We start from the raw sequence: 15,981 nt of genomic DNA, 5'->3' as shown, positions 1-15,981 counted from the left end.
TTGTTATTTACAGGCAACCTGAACTAATGAAACAAACTTATAAAATATCTAAAATGTCAACAGTTCAATAATCATGCAGACAAAACAACACTGTGACACTACCAATTTCAGGAGATAAGCAGCTGTGCTCTTCAAAGTGAAGTTCAGGAATAGTCAGTCAGTATTGTCACTCAAAAATGAGGAATTTGAGGAGTTTGATCAGTAAAGAAGTGCTATCATTAAAATAGAAACATAAGCCCACAATCATCAGTAAGATGCTGATAGATAATGGCTGGACTTGAGAAGGGATGTCTCCACTGCTTGACAGAAAATACTGTTTTATGCTTTATTGTTAACTGAGCATGAACTGTTAATTTACATGTAAGCATGTATATTTAACAATTATTTAAAAATACAGTAAGATACTGTAGTAATCCACTGTAAATTTACAGCAATTCATTATAAATACTGTTTTATGCTGTTAAATTACAGTTATCTACTATTATTGTTAAATGACTGATTTAACTGTTAATTTACATGTGAGGGATGAATATTTAACAGTATTTTGCAATTGTCATAAAATACAGTAGGATACTGTTGTAAATCCACCGTAAATATACAGCAATTCGTGACAGTGTTGATTACCAAAAAGCTGCCAGGAAATGGTTTTCTTGGCGCCTCATTATAATGTGTTGCTTGTGCGCCTGAGTTGTAAATAAAGAGGATGTTGTCTGTGATCAGATAGTCATGTCTGTGCTGTGTGCTGAGGGAGCTCACTGTGGCAGCGAGACCTGCTATAAACATGTCTCTGAAGAATGGAGTGATACTTCCCCTTTATCAAGTTGTAATCAATTGGTTCAGGTCTACAGTTTCAGTATTCTCATAATGTCATTCTCCCTTTCTCTCTCTCTCTCTCTCTCTCTCTCTCTCTCTCTCTCTCTCTCTACTACCCCCTTCCTTTAGTCATAATTTGACACTGAGAAAACCCCTCTTTTGTTAGGATGACAGTAGTTTGACTTCTGACACTTTCACTTGGATCGGATTCCATGTTTCCCACTGTCACAATGCTACAATGCTATTGCATCTGCTAAGCAATAATCTACTGGAAACCTGAGGCACATCTTATTCATTTATTTATTTTTATTGTCTTTATATATTTCCAGTGTTATTCAACCACAGGAAAATGGAATATACTCATGTCTCTCCACCTTGTTCCCTGAAGAGAAAAAACATTCTTTTATAATCGTTTAATGACATTTTTATTGAGCCTTTAACAGTGACAGTTATTTTCTTTCCCTGCTCTGAATGTATAAATTAAACTAAAATACAGTCAGTGAAAATATCAGATCTAACATAGAATAACAACAGACATAAGTCATTTTCCGTAACGGAGACCAAAGGAGTTGAAGTTGTATGAGGACATGTCTTGATGTTTCTTGACAGTCTGTGGGAGGATAACCTTTGGGATCCACCATCTTGCCCTGGGAAACTTTCTATCAGCTGACTGGACTTTATCAGCAGGTACATTTCCAGACAACGTTGTTGATGGTAGTATTGATACATGGCTTAAATCTCTCAGAGCTTTCAGTATGACCTGATCTGCAAACAAACAAGACAAAAATCAATAACTTAAAATATTTTCACTCACAGCTTGAAGCAGCAGAAAATATTTTAGCCTGATGTTTTAGTGGTCTGATGACTTTTATATTGATTATTACAGACCTAATTAATACAATCACTGTATATGTGTAATATAAATACTTTATTGTCGTGTCCTGCATGAAAATTGTCTTTGGTCTCACTGGTAAGAATAAGATATAAAACACATAGAGTACATAAAATAAACACATTCATTCCATTACGCATAGATATATGTCTGGGAGATGGACCCAGCACATCACATGTACCCCCTCCCTCCCAGCCCGCACACATATGCATGCATATCAGGTAAAAGGCAGAAAGCACCAATTCCAGCTCATTTATAGTGCTCTAAGTTACACCTCCCTTTCAAACATTCACTATTACTTTTCATTTTGTCCAACTGTCGTATGTAATATTCTAATTTTCTGAGATAATGAATTTTGGGTTTTCATTAGCTGTAAGTAATAATCATAAACAAATAAAGGCTTGAAATATTTCACTTTGTGTGTAATGAATCCATATAGTATATGAGTTTCACTTTTTAAATTGAATTATGGAAATAAATTAACTTTTCCACGATATTCTAATATATTGAGATGCACCTGTACACTATATAGGCAAACGTTTTGGGACACCTGGTCATTACACCCACAGGACCTTTAATGACATCCCATTCATTCATTCCCAAGTCAATAGGCATTAATATGGAGTTGGTCGCCCCTTTGCAGCTATAACAACTTCTGCTTTTCTGGGAAGACTTTGGAGTGCGTCTGTGAAATATTTTTCCCATTAATCCAGATGAGCATTTGTGAGGTCAGGCACTGATGTTAGATGAGAAGGCCTGCTCGCAATCTCCATTCTAGTCCATCCTAAATGTATTTGATAGTGTTTTTTGCGTTTCAACTAGTGATAGTACCTGGTACCTAGTACTTTTTTAGTACCTGCTCTGCTGAGGTTCCAAGCAAGCCAAGCCGATACTAAATGTGACATCATCAGACTGCCGGCCGCTGATTGCTCAGAAGAGTTGTCGCTGGAAGAGTCATGAGCCAGCCCACACAAGAATCAAACCCGCCATTTTTAAATACCGGCAACAGCGTTACAGCAATTTGTTTCTCTTCTCTTGCTTTGTGTGTGACAGAAAGCCACATACAGCAGCAAGTACACCACTGCCTCCATGTCCTCTGTTGTTTATGTGTTTGTGTCGCGTATAAAACGAAGTCACAGCAGTTTTGTGGAGCCGTGCTATGACGACCCCGCCCACATTGAGTAGGTCCTTTTTTGTAATGGAAAAGGTCGTTCCTGGAACCGTACCAAGTCGAGTCCAGCCGAGTAGTGCTAGAACTGTATAGTGGAAAAGTGCCAAAAGAGCAGAGAAAGCAGTGGGAAGTAGCTCTCAAAAGGGAAGAATTTTCTAACCCTAATTTAATACCATTCAGCCACCCCTGTTGCAGGAAAAGCTGACCTCAGTTTGTCAAGATGGGTGGTAATGTATCCAGCACCCTGTATTGCAGTACAGGAGCCTCAGAAGGTACCGTGCTGTTCCCCCTCCTCACCATTCGGATCGAATGATATGATTGGTCAGAGTTTTCACAGAATATTATGAGAATGGAATAATGATGAGTTTCTATGCCTGGTGCATCTCGCTAACATTTTAGAATGCCATTACCTTATTAATAGCATTTTAACCTAAACAAAAAAAAGGTGTAAAAATGTAACAAAGGTAAGGGTAGCTTTAATTGATTAACTTGTTAATTAATAATTTGTTAATAAATTGTTTTAGCTTTAAAGAGAAGTGTTTTTGGATCATTGTGCATATGTTATTGTGATAAGTTGCTGATCAAAATAGTCACTCCTTCACCTTTCCTATTTGATTTCCATAGAATACGTTTCCACTGCTCCAGGGTCCAGTGGCAGCGTGCTTTTCACCAATGCATCTGATGCTTGACGTTGTGCTCATTGTAAGGCTTTCATACAGCTACTTGGCCATGGAAACCCATTTCACAAATCTGTTTTTGTGCTAATGTTAATTAGGTTTGGAGTTATTGCGTCAACAGAGCGTTGATGACCTCTACGCGCTGTGCATCTCAAAACTTATTGACACTGCTCTGTGACTTCATGTGGTCTGCCACTTTGTGGCTGAGATGCTTCCACTTTTCAATAATACCATTTACAGTTGACGGTGGAATATCTAGCAGGGAAGAAATTTCACAAACTGACTTTTTGCAAAGGTGGAATTTTATGACAGTGCAGACTGCACCTCTTGTTGCTTAATTTAATGCAACTGCAGGAGCTACTGGGTCTTAATGAAACACCTGAATTTAATGATTAAGACGTGTATCCCATTACTTTTGTCATTTACTGTTTTCAGATTCTAATTTTATTTTTTGGTGACAGCACTTGGTGACGTTCATGGTTTTCAGTCCTTGCCTGCTAAGGATTCTTGCCAAAGTTTTAAAATGAACATTTTTATTTATGATTATTTAGTTTGTCCAATTACTTTTGAGCCCTTGAAATAAGCGGATAAGTGTATAAAATGCTTACAATTCATTACAATACAATACAATATTTTTAAACTATATTTTTGTCAAACCCCTTGAATTAAAGCTGAAAGTCTGATCTTGATTGTTTCATTTTAAATATACTGCGGTGGTCTGCAGAGCCAAAATTAGGAAAACTGTGCCACTCACCAAATATTTATGGACCTAATAGTATTTCATAATTGAATTATGATTGAATTGGGACTCCATAAAAAACAACAGGACAGTCGAGTGTCTGCGGTTTAGACACATCTGTATGTAGCATGAAAGAGGGATCCCATTGAGTTACAGAAGCTGGTGGAATGGAGGATAACCAGATGTGACCTCATAACTGTATGAGCCCGAGCTAAACCTTGGTGAGTGCCCCACAGTACTGTAGCTAAACACTCTTAATGATAATTGTTGATAGAATGTAATCCAGAGTCATGAATTGATGTTTATTATTTATTATTTTTCAAGCCACCAAAACAGTTAGGGCCTGATTTACTAAAATCCCATATTTAGAGTTAGGGTTGCACATTTAGTTTGTGTGCATTTTGCGGGTGCAAAAACAGGAGCAACAGAGTTAGAATGAACAGAAAGATGCAAGCACAAAATTAAATGTGAGCAGGTTCTAGTGGAAGAGATAACAAAAACAAATATTACCAGAAAAATGACATATGGGAGAGTATTTGTGACAAAGTCAATGTTGTCAGTAAAACCAATAATATTCCACTCCAAAAATATTATTTTATATTATATTATACTTTCTCCTCCCTATAATTTGAACACTGTTAAAACGCCCCACATCAGGTGCACAGGTGGTCGAGTGGTTAGAGCGCATGCCACTTACACAGCCGACCCTGGTGCAAATCCTGGCCGGAGGTCCTTTGTTGCATGACACCCCCCCCTCTCTCTCCCATGTTTCCTGTCTGACTACTGTTGAATAAAGGTATCTATGCTGAAAAAAATCTTAAAAAAAAAAAACCCCACATTGTATATTCATTATGGCGAACATACTAGATGGACAGCATGTATTTTCTTGCACATTTTAAAGACACAAACCTCAGTGTGCTGCGTTAGTAGATCAGCTTGCACATTTTTTTGCGGGTGATGTCAAGTTTGCACAAGTTTTCACACACGCAGACCTTCATCAGGCCCTTACTGTACCTTCACTGTAGTTGGTGGATTTTACACTGTTGGTGGAGTAGACCTCTGTTGACAAAGCAGCCACCGTCAAAGCAACAAGGAGTCGTAGCATCATGACAGACCTGCGGAAGTTCCTGTGCAAGTAGAGAGAAATGATGGAAATAAACACTAAACAGATAGTTAGCTACATACTGAATATCGCACTAAATAACTTTAAAAAACTAAATGCTGACTGTTCAAAGTGTCCTATAAAGCTGAAAACACATCACTACCATAGCACCATGCATGACACACATTAAAGTTGAGTGTTTAGAAATGGTACTGTGGCCCACGTTCAAAACACTGGAGAGAGCTGTTACTCCTCGCCCCCTCCCTGCCAGAGTCTACTTCATGCGGGTTGCCAGTTGTTGGACTTGATCCTGCATATCCTCCTCCATATCAGCGGGTGCAGCTTAGTGCTGTATGACGCTGTAACCGTCTCCATGTTTCAAAGGCATCTCCTATACATACCCTTGTTTTGTTTCTCAAATTGTCACGAGGTATTTGAGAGTCATAATGAGTTTTTTTTGGTTTTGTAACATCAGACATTATATGCAGTGTTCTTAGCTGCAGCTCAGTGGCAACTGGCAACCTGGCTGCTGAAACACTACTGACTTGGTGATTGGTAGCTAGGTGGTGGGTGGAGCATCAGGCCAAAACACAGAATGACAACATAAACATTACTTGAAATGTAAATATTCTGGCTGGACTACTACTGTCAGTGATATCAGTGTTTGAAATTAACATGATTCCTTAATGTCTGGTGATATTTAAGGCAATTTTATGATTACTTGGAATATATTTGTTACATACAGCTACTTTAAGTTCTGTCCCTAGCACCAATAGGAAGCGTTGCAGTACAATATGATAGTTACCTGGATTTAACTCTACTTCTATGTAACCCCTTCTCATCCCAGGTCATCAAATACCAATGCTTCATCACTCCCCTCTGGTGTCTCATGTAGATGCACAAGGAACCCTTTGGCATCTGTATAGTGATGTACCAGGCTTTCAACCAAATGCAATGTAGACACACTTATAACAACTTGTGTGGTCTGGTTAGGTTTAGGCAAAAAAAACAAAAAACCACTTGGATAGGGTCAGGGAAAGATCGTGGTTTGAGTTAAAATGATCACCAGGACAAAAAGCTTGGAAACATGAAAGTTTACTAGTGGGAAAAAACAGTGGTGTCTAAAGTGTAAAAAGTCTATCTTCTTCTTCTGCTATCTCCTTTATTTCTGCTGTCACCTAAGAAGGAAAATGTTACCTTTATAGAGATGGCATCTGTGTCATGGCTTCTAATAATGATATTACACATTGGTATGGACACAGAATGGTGTGACCTACTTGGTATTTGATGGGCTGGCAGTGAGAATGGGCTGTTCTATGAGTGCATCACAGAACAACCATATGTCATGAGTGAGTTGCCTATTGTAGCCTAATAATCTGAGCAGTGAGGTTATGTTGTGAAGGCAGCCAATCAACCAACAATTAATTATTTGTTGTCTTGTAGATATTGGTGCAAGTGAAATAGTCAAAACTACAAGTAAACTGGTAAATAACATCTGTAGTTGGGTCAACAAAGTACAGAAATTTGTCAGGGGCAGCAACACTGGAAATAGGGTAATGGCGTGGCTTTACTTACAACGGCTGTACATAGAAAATAATCAAATGTGCTCATATTTAGATAACCTCATCCCGTTTTGTTAGGACAAATTTCAGTTGGCAAAAAGTCTGGGTATTTTTGTCTTATCTTAGTCAAAGAAAACCATTATTATTTAGTGTATGAACATTTTTGACAGTTTAGTCTTTTTTAGCTGTAAGATTATATTGATCATTTTATGCTACCCACATACCAGAAGACTTTGAAAATATTTAGAAGAGACTCTAAAAGACTATCAGCTCACATCTAAAGACTAGTGTTTAGAGTTTTTAGTCCCAGACTAGTCTCAGACTAGATTTTACAAAGACTGTGAATCTTATAGGGTCACTATTTACAAGACTACAACTAGATTATTTTAGGGTTTTTTTCCCACTATGCAATTTTTTCCCATCATGCACAGCAGAAACTTTAGAAAAATGGAGGAGAATCAGCTTTTAGCTACAGCTGCTCTTGTCTGTGCAGTGGTTTATATCAAAGAGGCATGGCTGCTCTGCCCACAGCTCCACCATTTCTTCCTCCTTTTTCAAATTGACAATGCAAAAAAGTGCTCAAACATGTTACTGCTTGGAAGTCCCTGAGTTGTTAAAGTAATATTAAATTATAAATAATAATTTAAACAAAACAACTACTGTAAATGTTAATGTCTGATAGCTTTAACAAAATAACACACATGTATGCTACACAAAATTAGGTATTTTCTGTAAATAAAAGATAAATAATAATAATGGTTCATTTTTGTAGTCAGTTTGACTTTTTTCCATCATTAGGCTTCCATACAAACTATGTGCGCTAGATTCCCCTGCTGCTCTCCTCCTCTCCTACTGCTGACTGTGAGATGTGAGCAGGTAGAAGCGGTGCGCCGCTGCTGAATGTACATAGAGGAAACACTGTATATATCTAATCTATTGGTTGTTGATCGTGTTACGTCACTGCGACTTGCGATAATATCTAACACAAGCCCAAGACTAGGGAAAGACTGGTATGAAACGCAGTCGTAGACTGCAGATTACCACCTTAAATTTAACGATCGAGATGACGGGAGCGCGCCGAGACTCCAGTTTGACTCCTCAGATTTACCAAAGACTGTCAGTCTTTAGTCTGGGACTGTGAAAATCGTTTGGTGTAAGCCCAGCATTAGTAAATCTGGTCTACCCAATACCAATATATCTTTGGTTATTTTAGTCAAATTTATTTCACGCAAGACATGGATGTCTGATGAAAAACAGATTTTGAATTATTAGAAATGCAGCTTTGCAGAATCAATATAAGGAATTTATCCTGACATGTTCTACTTTGCAAATTTAGTTTGAACCAATACAATTGAACTGAGAGCAATACAGACTATAAAGGGCCCCCTAAAGTGTATGACAAACTTACTTTTCTGTTCAGAACAACAGAAATAAAAGTAGATAGCTTAATAAAATTGAAAAGAATACTGTCATGGTGCTGCAGCCATGCATTAATTAATGAGCATTAATTATATGAAAAAGATAAATATAAGTCAGACAAATTGAGTTTAAATTCAGATTAGTTATTATTATTACAGTAACTAACTAGTTAATTAACTATTGATGTAAAACTGAAAACTCAACCACACATACGTGCTGGACAGAGTGGGGGCACTACACACATCTACAACTACACCCCTCACTCACTTAGAAAAGATGTAAAACTGAAAACTCAACCACACATACGTGCTGGACAGAGTGGGGGCACTACACACATCTACAACTGCACACCTCACTGATTTAGAAAAGATGTAAAACTGAAAACTCAACCACACATAGAGGAGCATGTGCTGGATATAGTGGGGGCACAAACAGTGTCTTGATCTTAATTTTCGGTGGGGGAGGTGTCCAGCTCGAAGGTGATGGGTTGAGGGGGATGGTTGCAGGGCTGTCCCATTGTCTTTCAAAGTGCCTCCGACACATACATTGCGCAAAAACATAACGCATGCTGTGTGGACAACACAACGCACTATGATTAAAAAGTGCAAGCATATTCTTCTGAGTCATGCAGTAGCCTACTACAGATACTTGTGTAAAAGAAAACGTACTGATTCAACTCTTTACTCCAGTGATCATTCACGCTGGCAGCCTCTCCAGCGGAGCAGCTATAGAACCGACTTAGTTTAACTGAATGACTTAGAAGTCGCCAAATGACTTGCTTTAACAAATTTCGTTAGTTTATATAATGCAGATTTGTAAAATATTACTTTTATGAGGGTCACAGTTACAGACTGTAGAAACTTAGCATTTCATAATTGTGATAACAGCGGTGCAGCAGATGTAATGAAGTCAACGCAGCACGCTGGATGCAAACTAATATTGAGCCTATATCCTATTCGTTATAATGTGGATGGACATACATTGAGTTATTTTGCCTTAATAATGATAAAATAATACACACAAAAATGGTCGGATTGGGAACCCATATATGCATAATGTCTCCTTGTTGCATTTAGTGTTACTTGAAATGACCAGGGCTCAGCTAATGTTGCCCTTTAAAAATCATTGATTTCCCAGGAAAAATATTAAATATTTTAAAAATATGTATTAATATTAATTAATTAAGTGTACAGTGCTCAAGCACACCTCTTCCAACCGTACTGGGCCAGTAAGTGTACTGTACTCAAGCACCGGACACTTACACTCACACCAGCCAAATAATCCGGATTTTAGGGGGCAAACGTGCTTGGGCACGGTATGATCGCCTAGTGTGAGTGCTTCTGATTTACACCGCGTTCCAAATTATTATGCAAATGATATTTTTCTCAGATTTTCCTAAATAGTCAATGAGAATGACAGTCAGTATAATTTTCAAGTCATCAACCGTTAGAGTATAATTCAAATTTTATTGAACAAACGTCCCTGATAACAGTATTTTTTTCAAAAATAAAAAACTCAAAATGCACTGTTCCAAATTATTATGCACAACACAGTTTCAAAACATTTTATAGGTTGTAAAGAACTGAAAATGGTCATTTGTTGAATTTGCAGCATTAGGAGGTCATAATTACTGAAATCAAAATCTATTTCAATAAAAAAAGCATCTTAACAGGCCAAGTTACATGTTAACATAGGACCCCTTCTGTGATATCACCTTCACAATTCTTGCATCCATTGAACTTGTGAATTATTTGCATAATAATTTGGAACGCGGTGTAATGTAGACACCATAGACTGTATAAAAGAAACCGACCAGTATGAATGAAGCGAGCTCACGGGGCGAGCACGCAGGGAATAAAAAGACAACAATTTATGAAAAAAGGTCATTCATTTCATTGGATCACTTGTTGGTGACGACCAGCCTGTGGGCGGACTTAAGGGGTAGAAGCCGCTGAGCTTTCACTCAAAGCTTTCCTCAGGCTGCTTATTGGATGAACAGCTAGAATGAAAACTAACTAATGCTGTGTCCGAAATCACGCACTACATACTATGGGCCTGGGTCAAAATGGGTGGGCCTGGACCTAAAATCCATTCTCCATTCATCCATCCATCCATCCCTCCATTCTAACCTGTCATTTTGTTGTACATTCATTGTATACTGACAATAAAGCTCATTTACTCTTTACAATGCCGACCAGTCAACCAGAACCCCAGCTCGTCATTTAAAAATAAATTTTATTTTAATACAATTTAAATTGTGCTTACTGCTTGGAGGGAATATTTTCACCAGCAGATTTGGCCAGAGTCCTGTAATTACCGGATAACGGAAACCCAGTATGTGGTTGTCACCGTCCGTTGACATAGCCTACTACGTATTTAATAGCGCGTCCTGTTTTAAATCACTAGACTGGGTTTGTCTCATGGGCTATGTCTTGGTTTGACAGTGATCAGTGATCAGTGATCAGTCAGAGGAATTGTTAAGTGTCTGCGAGTGTTTCCTGTGACGGACGGTGTCCTGTCAGATGTACAGCAGCCTCAATTGCATCTTTCTAATGGATTAACTATATTGTACCCTTCATTCGGCTACTTTATACAGAAGATCAAAGTAAAACAAGTAATATTAGTGTATATAATATTTAGCCTAGTATTTTAATCAGGTTTAATCACAGGGTTGTAATGTGATGAATCCAGTTAATTTTTTTAATCGTTGGACAGCCTAGTCTTTTCTATGAGCAGTGGGTCTAAACACACTGCTCCTCCCCGTGGACAAATGTGGCATTGCAGCTGGTTTTCACTCAGGCAGTTTAGGGGTGTTTCAGTAACAACATTAATCTAATTTCAAACAACTATATGACTCAATTACACTCATAGATTATAATTTACTCAACTGCATAAAAAAACACACTTTAATATTTACTTTTCAGCTGAGCAACATGAGAACGATCACCAGTGAAAGACACAAACGAGGTCATTGGAGATACTTCAGGTTACAGGTATTCATACATTGTTGTAACCTTCGTTATGTGGATCTCATTTCAAACTAGTAACTGACTCTACTACACTCATAAATCATCATTTAGTCAACTGCATAAAAGCCACATTTGAAATATTTACTTTTCAGCTGAGCACTGTGAGGACAGTCAACAGCAAATGAGACTGAAGAGATCATTGCAGCTACAGGTACTCATACTTTTCAATACTTTTCAATTAACCCTTTCAGACATTTGCCCGTAACCAACATGTGGCTCCTGGTTATGTATATCTAATTTCAGACAACATTCTGACTTTTAAGGTTACAACGAATGGATTTAGTCTGCATTTCCTGCACTGCTGTTATGTTCTCTTGGGAAACATATAATTGTATGTATTATATAAATTCTATATAGAAATGGTCATATCTTCTGTCATCAATCTCTAAACCTTTGTATGGCAAGTTCTCCTTTTGGTTTCTTTTTTACTCTTTACATTGTATGTAGTCGCATACATTTCTATGCTTCACTTTCAGAAATTCAGTTTTAATATAGCAACAAGAAACTATAAGAAAGAGCAACCACAGTGAGCGATAAATAGGTGCATGTAATGAAATATCATTATTATATTAAACCTTGAATAGATATTTAGATATTGCAAACATTGAAGAAAGACATATCGGTGGAGGAGTGGGAAGAGGCATGTACTAAAGCACAATCAAGAACTACTAACACCCGCCTGAAATTCCTGCAATACAACTGGTTGATGCGAACGTATATAACTCCAGAAAAGCTTCATAAATATAATAGTGCTATTCCTGATATTTGTACCAAATGTGAGAAGGAAAAAAGTACACAACACAATGTACGGAAATACAAAAATTCTGGCAAGAAGTGAAACAATGTATTCAAAGCATTTTTTTTAAAATCAACGAATGTTTGTAGATTTAAGCATATTAATTGCAAAGAGAGTAATAACACCAGAAGACGAAGAGTAAACAGGTGGCTGTCTGTGCTATCTACCACATTAAAACATCAACAACATCATCTTCATCATATCTGTTGTGTTGTGAAAACAATAAAAAGTATGTTGGTAAAAAAAGATGATGTCAAGCAGCATCCTACTGACATAGAGGGCATATCATATGGGGAATAAATATCGATGACTCCGCAGAAATTCTCTTCAACTGACATCTTTGGCTGTTTACATCAGTCTACATGCATTGCAAAGCAACATGACAAGAGTCTCCCAGTCTCCCAAACATATAAACATTGGTTGGTTTTAATGTTTTAAACAAACAACTATTCTTCTTCTGTTGAGGGTATTTCCTAAGCAAGCATAATTAGTCACAAAAAGATAAATTGGAACAAAATCAATCTCAGTGACTTCCGCATTTGTGTACTGAGACCTTACTTGTCCTGTCCTGTTTTATAACATGGATCAGTCCACATACAGAGTCTGACTGAGTGCAACTGGAAACTGGTTGCTGGGGAACATCTAGCTTTGACCTCTGCACCAACACACCCTGCAGAGATGAAAAAACTTTTTTGATCAATAATTCAGTAGTGCCTGTTGTTTACGTCCATGGTTTTGTTTGCAATGCACAGTTATGTTAGAGGTTTTCACTTTTGGATTCAGCCACCAAAGTTTTCATTAACCATTAAGTTGGATCTGATGTTTTACAATTGCACACGCCGTTTGAAATACTTTCAATTTTATGATAATCATAAACATGTTTTCATTAGTGTATAATCATCTGAAACAAGGAGTCATTGCGTTTGTTTGTTTAAAATGAGACATTTAGCAGGTCCCTTTCTAAAGAGCCTGCCATGTTGCACCACCATGTTTCTAAAAAAGCCCAGAATGGACAAACCAAGTTGAGTTTTTCGTAAATTTCACAACCACTGTATATTCTCCCACACCCTTGAAACAGGAAATAGAAGGGTGATCCAGTTGGTCGCAATCTGCATGCCACTTAAACCTACACACTGGTCCTTTAAGCAAATTATGTAAATGCTTTGCTTAAGATAGAGTCACATGTTTGTATATCAACAAGATACATACATCACACTATTTTAAATTGAACTGAAATTGAAATTTCTCAACATTTGCTGCAGTCTGACATTCATGGTTCCTGTCAATTTTGATGAGTTTTCATCCAGTGCCATCATCAAGTCACATATTTAATTTGTCTAATATTTCAGTTTTTGGACCAACTACCTTCTAATTTACATGCTGATAACTCTGATTAGATTCAATTATACATACCAGTGCTTTGTTATAAATAGTTCATGCTTAAATATTCAGAAAATATATGGGCAGTACCTTTAACAGTTCTCTGTCTAATTCTTACTTCATCTTAGCACATCCATCACACACAACTAAATGTCACATTACAAATAACTTATCATGTCGACCTCTCTGCTTGCTATCCTCACCCTGAGGCTTACAACATGAAACACAGCAAATACAATACAGTAAAGTTACTAATGACCTTTATTTCAATGACCAATTACCCTTTATTATGACACCATCCTGTCCATTATTATTACATTCACTGTGGATACTAAGGATCAGAAAAAAGGAACCAGTTTTCTTTATGTACATTACAGTAAGAAAACAGGCAATACATGCATGTACTCTATGTCTTGTCTCACTTTTTTGTCATTCACTGAGTGACAACATTCAGTGACAAGCACTCTCTCATCATTATGCCACTGGTCCATCCTCCAATAACATGCTAATGATGTACTTTCCATTATGACTGTTGATCCTTCTAAATTAGCGCCTGTGCTATTGTCTGGTTTAACAACAAAACCATGACTGTTGATGTTTTGACTATGACCACTGTTTGTCATAAACTTTGGCATACATGAGAATACACACCCACACACACTAGTGTTTGAACTATGAGGACCTTAACCATGGTAACCATATCCTCATATCATCAACCAAAGACCTCCTGGAGACACAGAACATGAGTGGAGATGAAATGTGATGGTCTGGTCTTACCTGTGTGTTGAAAGCTGGCAGTTGTGCTAACTGACACCCACATCCCCGCTCCTGAGCAAAAAGTCTCTCTTATAGGGTGACACTTCCTGCGTCAGCATCACTGTTCATTGGTTGGTGGTGTGTGTGGTACCAGCACAAATGCACCAATAAACATGTACATACGCACACACATTGCTCATGAATTTCTTCCTGTTCATCCACCTCTTGTATTGAGATTTGGTCTTATAAAGATTAGTAAAATTCCTAAATGTTGATTCGAATGTGCACATACAGATTGGGTTTGGTCACTATTTTGGTATTTCAATAACAGACATGAAATGAGATTTGTGGCCAAGACAAAGGCCTGAAGGTCATGACAATAAACACTCAGCTCACAGTGAAGAAGGCTGAGCAACAGAAGAAACAGATTACTAAAAATATACACTATAGAGTCAAGCATTTTTTTAAATGAAGAAAAATTATTTGTCTTGTATATCCTCAGTTTCCTTTAAAATGATAAAAGTAGAACCTTTGCATATTTATAGTTTTAATATATAAGATATATTAAAACATAAATTGAATTAATTGATTCAATCAGTTGATTCATTGTTCACATAGAAGCAGAACAGGAATAATGAGGGATCTTGCAAAATCATTTAAACAACCATGATTGAGTACACTTATCAACACTCACACATCACTGGTCAGATTGTCCACTGAACACCAGGCATACATAACTCTATTGGAGTATACCTGAAATATGATATTGGGAGGCTGTGGCTCAAGAGGTAGAGAGGTCGTCCACCAATTGGAAGATTGGCGGAAGATTCCCGGCTCCTCCAGTCCACATGTCGATGTGTCCTTGGGCAAGACACTTAACCCCAAATTGTTCCCGTTGCTATGCCAGTGGTGTATGAATGATTAGTTTCCCTCTGATGAGCAGGTTGGCACCCTGCTTGGTAGCCCCTGCCATCAGTGTATGAAAGTGTGTGAATGGGTGAATGTGACGTAATGTAAAAGCGCTTTGAGTGGTCATAACTACTAGAAAAGCGTTATATAATTACATTCCATTTACCATGATACAGGACAATTCAAGTTATGACAAGTTTGGTCATGTTTTGGCATTTTGGTCATTATACATTAAAAAGTACTGAAGAGATAAGGAATAAATTCAATAATTGGACAAAGAGAAATTGATTTATTTATATCTCTCTTTGAATCTGAATGCATTCCTTCTGTCCTCCTGAATCCTAGTCACATCTTCATTTCCAAGCTGTGTATCCAGAGGTGGAAAGAGTACTGAAATATTTGACTCAAGTAAAAGTACTGGTCTAAAAATATACTCAAGTAAAAGTAAAAAGTAGCTTGTTAAAAAAATACTTTGAGTAAAAGTTACTTAGTTACTTTTATAACGGGGGTGGGTGGGTGGGGGGGCGGCTGTAGGACAAAGTGATGGCTCATAAATCTCTAACTAGTTGTTTTAATTAAAGATAAAGGTATACATTTACAAATTCAGCTTCAATGACAAAATATGTCGACACACAACATTTAAAACATTTATGGAGATATGTGTCATTTTAGTGAAGACCATCCCATAAAACATTTTCAAATAACACAACCATTAAATTGAAGGTGGCATAATTGT

The 15,981-nt window shown here is 37.4% G+C and overlaps 1 protein-coding gene across 1 annotated transcript; it reads right to left on the bottom strand.

The window, feature by feature from the left end:
- Positions 1-1,219: 1,219 nt before the first annotated feature.
- Positions 1,220-14,383, bottom strand: LOC128355627 (uncharacterized). Its single transcript, XM_053315942.1, has 3 exons — positions 14,358-14,383; positions 5,307-5,419; positions 1,220-1,578 (listed from the first exon to the last, which is right to left on the bottom strand). Exons 2-3 carry the CDS (start codon positions 5,398-5,400, stop codon positions 1,355-1,357), a joined length of 318 nt encoding a protein of 105 aa, XP_053171917.1. The 5' UTR covers positions 5,401-5,419; positions 14,358-14,383; the 3' UTR covers positions 1,220-1,354.
- Positions 14,384-15,981: the final 1,598 nt, after the last annotated feature.

This window comes from Scomber japonicus, chromosome 3 (assembly GCF_027409825.1).
Source record: "Scomber japonicus isolate fScoJap1 chromosome 3, fScoJap1.pri, whole genome shotgun sequence".
Lineage (NCBI taxonomy): Eukaryota > Metazoa > Chordata > Actinopteri > Scombriformes > Scombridae > Scomber > Scomber japonicus.
Note: the sequence above shows the minus strand (reverse complement) of the source record. Positions and strands in the feature narration are given on the sequence as shown.

What these genes read in the sequence shown, in the direction of transcription:
- LOC128355627 (XM_053315942.1), bottom strand. Translation starts at nt 5,400, where the DNA reads ATGATGCTACGACTCCTTGTTGCTTTGACGGTGGCTGCTTTGTCAACA. An exon ending in ATCCACCAACTACAGTGAAG is followed by an intron (nt 1,579 to 5,306) that starts GTACAGTAAGGG and finishes GTTTGTTTGCAG; the next exon opens with ATCAGGTCATACTGAAAGCT.